Source organism: Poecile atricapillus, chromosome 2, assembly GCF_030490865.1.
Source record: "Poecile atricapillus isolate bPoeAtr1 chromosome 2, bPoeAtr1.hap1, whole genome shotgun sequence".
Lineage (NCBI taxonomy): Eukaryota > Metazoa > Chordata > Aves > Passeriformes > Paridae > Poecile > Poecile atricapillus.
Genome location: NC_081250.1, coordinates 106,635,113 through 106,643,422, shown reverse-complemented (window position 1 = coordinate 106,643,422; position 8,310 = coordinate 106,635,113). Strand labels below are relative to the sequence as shown.

The following is an 8,310-nucleotide window of genomic DNA, read 5'->3' as shown; positions in this document are numbered from 1 at the left end:
GCTCTTTCATATAGTTTATCTGCTCCAACTGCATGCTTTTGAAAAAAAGCTTGACTAAATGAATACTTTCAACTAGAGCTAAAGGCAAACACTCCACTGGAACTTTGCCCTAATCAATAGCAGCAATGTTCATGTCACATGAGAGTCAGAGGATAGAATATGGTGCTTACTGAAGTCAGCAAATAACCTAATTATACTTAGCCTGCTTGAAGAAGGAGACAAGTAAGGTCTGGTCCACCCACATATTAATGCAATCATCATTATCCTTATCCCTTGTTTGCTTTCTGCTTATATTGTAATAAAAACTTGTGCCAAATGGAGGGTGCTACCGACCCCTTGTGGGAGAAATACTCACACATTTTAGGATGCAGATGCGTCAGTGGGGAAATCAGCTCAGAATTAAATTTATCTCCTTACCTTGCACAGATTTATTTCTAAGGAAAATTCAGTGAAACAGAGTTAGGGCTGCAAGAGGTCACGATAGTCTCACAAGTGTATTTGCACAATTTTAGGCAATTTTACAGAAATTTAGGTTTATTAGCTTCTCTAGGGCAGTCACATAAGCATCAATAAATCCTAATTGTAGTAGATACTGCAATGACTTTCCCATAACTTAATGTCTTGCATTGTTGAAGACTAAAACTTATACATTGGCAGTTGGCACAGTTCTCAATTTTTAATGTAATTTAAACTATTTTAATCCATCACTTGCTAAAGACTGCAAAAAACTCCAACCTTACTATCTCCTGGAAAGCAAGAACGTACTACTCTGCTGAAAAGGGAACAAAGTATTTAAAACCCTGAAGTGTTTTTCAGCCAAAATCTTCCTGTAAATATCAAGAAAAGTCAGTATGATTCCTTCTTGAAAGCGGAAGCCAGTGCACGTCACTGTCATGATAAGGGCTACACAAAGTATAAGAACTACAACAATTTTATTCCTGACAACTTGTTTCCTTTCCTTATGGTGGAAAACCAAGTCTGAAAAGGAAAGCTAATGCTTTTTATCCCAATACTACCACTTTACTCCCTAAATGAAACAGAGTACACCCATAAAGAACCACCACCCTCTGCATTTGATTCATGTCAAATCTGAAGGAAATCTCCATGCACTTTCACCACTCTCATCAAAAACAGATGACTGTATATGGGATATAGCTGGAATGACTTAGAACAGCAAAGTGCACTATACAGAAATTAATTGCATAACACAGCATTTATATTATAAAATTATTATAATTATTCATATTGTACAGTATGCAACAGCCTTCTCAAAATCCAAACCCATCGAATACCAACACTAGCAAAACCTGAAGCTTCCACTGCAATCAACAACAGGGGATGAAACCACTGAAATCACAGAGGTGAAGCCTTGAACCAATTTCAGCAGTATTCCCATCACATTCAATGAACACATAAGCAGAAATATGTGAACAGCTTGTAGATCCCAAAGCAAAGAATAAGAGGCTACTTCAAATGTATTTCAACAATTTGCATTGATTATTTTAAAATAAAGTTTTTTCAAAAGTATTTGAGAACATTATGTTTTCATACAGACCTGTCATATAAACCAAGCATGAAGAAACTTGAAAAATGAAAAGAAACTGAGAAAGAGAGCAACAAACTTTTTATTCTGTCAGTTCCTTTTTTCACCTGTACACTAGGACAAATAAAAACACTAAGCCATGTAAGTCTGGTTTGTTTTGTTGCCTTTGATTACATAGACTTTTTTTTAACAAATGCATCCATTAAATTGAATCCTAAAAGTACAAACTATGATGCAGCATCTGTTGTCTCAGAATATGGAAGTTACTGTATCTGGCAGGAGATGTCATAACAATCACATTCACGTAGCCAGATCTGTAAAGGCCATTCAATTACAAGTAAACACAGAGTCTAACATATACTTAACAGCAACTCTGGTCAGTAGAACAGTACTATGAACTGCATATTTACAGAAAAATTTGCACATAATCCAGAAATAATTTTAAATCAACCTTTCTGTTACAACATAATCCACCCTTCAAACTTCTACTGTGCTGCTTTAACAATGTTTGAGTACCTTGGAGATTCAAAGGCACGAAATACTTCTGATGCTTCCACAAACTCCTTCTTCAGGAACATATTATAAAAGAACCAGTTTTAGAACTTTGGACTGCAAAATTTCTCAATAAAGTCTGGTGCACTTTTAAAAATTGTATGCCAACAAGTAACCAAGTTTGTAAATATTTTTTCAGGTATACAATTTTCTAATTCCACGGTGACATCTAACATCACTACAACTAAGAAGGAGGAAGACAAATGAGCCACCACCCCTTTTCCAATGTTGTGTGCAAAAAATCAGTAATTCAGTCCAACTGTACTTTTAAATCAAATCTCTTGAAAAAGTCAGTATACATCTTATATGACAAGTTTTACTAACCATACAGTACATCAGCATTTCCTTTGAAAAGCTTAGACCTTGCTAAGCAGTTTTAAAGTAAGTAATTATATAATGCTATCTGCATACAGAAATACACTACATTCACACAGGCAACCTTAAATTTCTCCAATAAACAGTCATGTCGAAATCTACAGTTTACAGAAAATACAAACTTAGTTTTAACAAAAGCAAAAATGTCCGTTGTGATTCAGAAAAACCTGTTTTCTAACATAAATAGTTTGCATTCATAAAGACACTAATGTTGGGACAAAATAAGTATTTCCTAGAAGCTCAAAATGACAAGAAGTTTTCTAACAATGAAACGGCATGCAAACATACTGACTTGTTGGTTATTTCTCTCACAAAAGATTTACTAGATCAGAGTAAAGCAGGTACTTTTGCATGTTATACAACAACCTCTCCCTCACACTAAAAACGCCACATACAGAAAATTTTCTCAGCTGTCTTTGACACAAAAGCTGCTTCTGTGAATTTGAGTATTATGCCCTTCAGATCCTCATGACGAGTGCAACAATTAAAAGCTTTCAGAAAGCTTAACAATATCTAAATTTGCCAATTTTCCTTTACAGAAAGTATATACAAGTATATAAATCCATGGCAAGGGCATCAAAAGTATATTAACGTCAACTCATTAACTGGATTGAAAAGATACTTGCATTCTGTGAAGACCCTATGGCTGCTGCCCATTCTATAGTTCTATCAAGGCACTGTACAGTCATTAAATCTCTAGTATTCTCCAAGATGTGCTGAAGAATATTGTGAATGTGTTTAAGTTGTTAAAAAGCCCTGAGTCAGAACTTGCGTATTTACCACAGGCTTAGCTATAAAAATGGCACATACTAAAGCTTCTGCAGACAACAGTTTAGCTTTGTCAACACAAACAAATTATGAAATGCAGAAAAAGACACCAGTATGAATTCCAGCAACTTTTGCACAGGTATACAATGTACTTTGTGGCAAATCACACACTGCTATCGTAAGCAATTTACACAGTAATTTTATAAAGTAAAAAAACCTCCGCAATGTATTCAGACATCAAAACTGAAGCAAAAGAAAACTGATGCGTTCCCCGTCCCTTCCCAAAGACAACAAACAACTAGAGAAGATTTGACAGAAAGGAGGTAGCACTGCTAAAGGTTAGACTGTAGTGTTGTTGGGGTTTGGTTTTATTAAGTGAAAACTTGACCCATGCAGCACAAAGAACAGGATAGGCTCTTCGGTTCACCAGCTGCTACTGGAAGAGTAAAATTAAATTTGACAATTAGTTTTGTAGAGGAAGCTCAGATCACTAGCTGAAAGCAGCTTCTTCAAACAATTTAGTGTTTATACTAACTGCAGTTAATACTGCTAAAGATAATTACACATACATAAACCTTCATCTCTAGAAAATATCTACACAATAAGTACTTAATTATTTTTAAAAGACCATTTCACGTCTTTAAAAGAAGCTAAACTACCAATTGTAAGACTATACTAACAAGGCACAAGTACTTGTGCAAATCTGCTATATTCTCACCCAGCCCAAGCTAAGAACACCACCTTCTAATCAAACTTTGACATTTACAAAGTAACCTGTTTGCTATCTCACCAGTGAAGTTTCTATTATCCACTTCAGGAAAACGGGATTTGTCCAAACCCCAACACAGAAATACACAGTAATCCAACAAATGGAAAGTAGGTAATAGCAGCCCAGATTTTGAGAAGTGCCATATAAGCTTGGGCCACAAATGTGATGATACAAGTTTTGAGGGGAAAGAAAAGTCAAAGGTAATTATAGAAAAGTCAACAATCTACAACTATTAAGTTTATTCTGTTAACCTCTTAGGCTGCCTTTACACTTTAAATTACTGTGTAGTGAGTGATATGACTGTTTATGTCTCTTAATGAATGGAAAAGTATACTTAAACATCTCAGCATTCCTCACACTGAACAATACATGTTGTTAGGTGTCTTGTTAGTTGTTTCAAGAAACAAATGAAGATATTTCAATTAATTTAATTTTAAAATTGCTATTAAATGCAGGGAAATAGATATAACAAACCTTACAACCCTTACATTCTACAATTTTCAATAAATTACAGATAAATGCCTTACTGATTTTTCTAATTTTTACTTTACTCAGGTGAAATTTAGACTTTTAATCTTTTGCTGAAGACAGATGAATGGTGATATTTCCTTAACTCTACTACTTGTTAAGATCCCCTTTGGCTTTCAAGTGAACTCCTCATCCTTCAAATAGTGCTATCCAATTAAACATTTGCACTCTGTGCACATTGCACAGATAACAAAAGAATAAAGTGAATGAGCTTACTGGGTTCCTTAACAACACCAAGTTCACCTTCTACATCTGAATGCAAAGAGAGAGTATCAAATAAATGATATCAGATTTGCAAGCATTTTTCCTCATTAAATTTTTTGAAAGGCAAACTGTATCGCCATCTCCAGACAAGATACAGCTCTTCCTCCTGTCAATAAGAGACCTAAATAAATAATTCAAGTATCTTGGTCAGCTTTCCTAGTTCTTCTAATTCAGTTGTTTTTCTTGGCACTGAAATAGCATCAAGCTGATATACTTCAGTTTCAACTGGCACACAACATTGCTGAATGAGTCCAAACACAAACTCCTATGCAGTCACATACGTCTGCTGTGATTGCAGCACAGGACACTAAAGCCGCTCCTACAGCAATACCTTCAGTCACTGTCTCCATTTCCATAGAACTATGATGGTATTCAAGTACTGAGGGTACCCAGGATGCTTCAGATCTGTTCTAACTCAGCTGAATTACTCAACCCATGCTAAGATGGAATACTTTCAAGTAATTCTGACTCGTTCAAGCAAAAAATGATTAGGAAAATGCAAACTTGTTATATAGAGGTTCAGTTCTGAGTTGTTTTATCAAGAAGAGATCCACCCTGCATCTGTGCAGACAAGTTTGCAGAGGGGCCCTCGAAGAATTAAGAGGACAAAATATGTCTGCCAGAGACAGAGGAAATCAAGGTACAAATGTGATGCATGACAGGTTAAAACTCAGAACACATTATCAAATGGCACATCCTATTGTAGAAATATTTCCAGGGGAAGCCTGACAAGAAACTCAAGTCCACTATAGAAGTTCAGCTGTCAAACATGCTACCAAAAAAACCAAAACAAAACAAAAACCCCCAAAAAATCCAAAAACCTTAGTGACATGCATATTGGCCAAATGAAAATTGCCATGAACACTCAGATGCACGCAGAGTTTAAGTGGAGATACCAAAATGCTGAACTGAAAACAGGTCTTACATCAAAAATATTCCAAAACTCCTTGAAAAATTCTGGTATTTTAGAATAGGAACTAAGAATCAAAAAAAGGGAAGGCTGCTTCATTTGGTCAAGAATACAGATGCAGATTATCTGAGAACAGATGACCAGTAGTATACAAAATAAACCAGACTACTACAGTGACTCCAGACTGTGATTGTGTCTAATGAAAAAACACTGAAAATCATGAGGAACATTTGGAATGCTGGATGAGGATTAAAGACAGCTTTTGTAAGGCTGTATATTACATTACTTCATGGTGTTAAAAGCCATTCTACATACACTTTTCCAATGTATCACTGTACTTGTTTCCTGGAAAACTTTATTCAGTGTTTAAATCTTATTGCTTAAAGGTTTGTCTGTTTTTACAGGTTATTAGTAACAGTCTTCTGAGATATTTGCCAACATTTGCACACTTCAGGCATATCAATGTAAGTTTCAGAAGACAGATTGATTTATCTGAAAAGACCACAATTATATCTTTATCCTTACTTGGATCTTTCCCTGAACTATCCTTTTGCCCATATTTTAGACATATACAATGAGAATTCAATGATTAATTCATCTTAGCTGCAAGTAAGGCACCTAAGTGACTCCAGCATGGATTTCTTTAACGTTCTGCAAGAGCATGTCCAAAGGAAGTCTGCACAATGGCAAAGGGCTACATGAACTATGCGCTCAGAAAACTGTTGAATCGCTTAGGTGATTAAGCACAGATTCCTTTTAAGCTACAAGAGATGCTTAAGTCAGAGTATTTTCTACCACCAAAAATGATGAAAGGATTCATTTGTTTTCAAAATGTTGACAGTTTGCCGTCCCTAACAGTACCATTTTGGGGGTCAGGAGGAATAGCTCTCTACCACATCAGTGACAACAAACTCTTTCAGCCAAATTCAGCTCAACTAGGCACAGCTCCAAAAATTCACTGTTCTGACAGCAATATCTTCACTTCCAGTATTATTGAGTAATGCTCACAGATAAGTTCCTCACTTAGATGAATAATCAATATTAAATATTCTCTTTTGCTGTTGACACTTTGTGTGGAGACAATAAAACTCACCTTAAAAGGAAGGAAATTTTGCAAAATCTGTTTTTTCCGAATTCACAGACCCACAATTTTTAAATGGCTCCGCATGTATGTGTTGTCTACCCAACAGATCAAATTCACTCATCTAAAAGGGATAGCTGACCCACTGCTCAAATGTTCTCCTTTCCACTCAAGTTAAAAGAAATTCCATGCAAAGTCAAGTAATTAGCAGAATAATGAAGCTCACTACTTAAGTACTTAGCTTGAAACTGTTAGACTAAAGTGCAGGTTGGAAACATAATGCTTCTAAAACAGATTTTTCTCTTTACTGTTTCCTACACAACCCATCCTCAGGAACAAAGGGCATGATAAAGTCAGAACTACATTAACTTTGTATTCTGAGGCGTGACCTTATGGCCACAGTATGTTTATGACTACTGTCTATATATTTTGTATTGACTTTTAATGACTGTGTATTTCAAGACAGAAATTACTGTGAATCAGAACTGTCACAGGAAATGTCGACACTCTCCAGAAAAGCATAAAGCAAAAAAAAAAAATCCTAAATATTTATGTTTGGTAGTAACTGACAATATAAAAAAAAATTCCTTTACATCACTTGACATCTGATACGTACATGATACACATGAACAAAACCAAAATAAGATTGTCCCTTTAAACTTTAAGGGGAAGAAGAAGACAGAAACAAAATGAAAAAAAGACTGCTTTAAATTAGCATTAGGCTTAGATGTTTTTTAAGAGTAAAGCTACAAGCTGACTGTTCAAATACTGTTTCTTTTATTTGGTGTGTTCACAGTCTTTAAACAATTTCTATGTAACAAACCTGTGCTACAGTATTAGAAATGTTTTCGCCAGAACCCTTCACTGCCTTTCAAACTTACAGAGGTGTAAACCATCAACATGTCCTTACTCTTTCACAACCTAGTAAAGACACTGGCCCCTGTTTAATACAAAAGGATCCTCCGTTCTATTGCCTTGCGGCATATGGGGCACTCGCTCATTCGGTCTCCACAAAGCTGACATGTTCCATGGCCACACAGAAAGATCATGTTCTTCAGGCGGTCCAAACAGACAGGACACATAGTCTGGAAAAGATTTTGACAGGTTACATAGTCAGTGGTAGTAGTTACACAGTACTGAATATGCAACATATAAATTGCTGAAATTTAACAATATGTCATCCTAAGCATAGCATTGCCATAGCCACTAAACTACATTGGGCTTTTTTTTAATTCCATTTTAATTCCACACTGACTTAAAATATACAGGCTTTTCCTACTCCATCGTGATATAAACTACTACATGGATTTTCTTCCAAATATATTTAATTAAGGCAATCCAGTAGTAGGCTGACATCATATTTTTTATACCATTACACAAGTCTGCAACATCAAAACACTCTTCAGAAACACTCTCCAGAAACATTCTCCTTTACATCATGTAATCTTCCAGGGAACAAAACATAAACAGCTTGATGCATTCAATGCTTGGTAATGATTTACAAATTTCTTCTCAGGCTA

General features: G+C 35.5%; 1 protein-coding gene across 3 annotated transcripts in view; it reads right to left on the bottom strand.

The window, feature by feature from the left end:
- Positions 1 to 1,605: 1,605 nt before the first annotated feature.
- The window catches only part of MIB1 (MIB E3 ubiquitin protein ligase 1), a 77,752-nt gene continuing 71,047 nt past the window's right edge, over positions 1,606 to 8,310 (bottom strand). For all 3 annotated transcript variants that reach the window (XM_058830395.1, XM_058830396.1, XM_058830394.1), the window contains exon 21: positions 1,606 to 7,875. In XM_058830395.1, the coding sequence (XP_058686378.1) occupies positions 7,735 to 7,875 (141 nt within the window). In that variant the 3' untranslated portion in view covers positions 1,606 to 7,734. The remainder of the gene's footprint in view (positions 7,876 to 8,310) is intronic.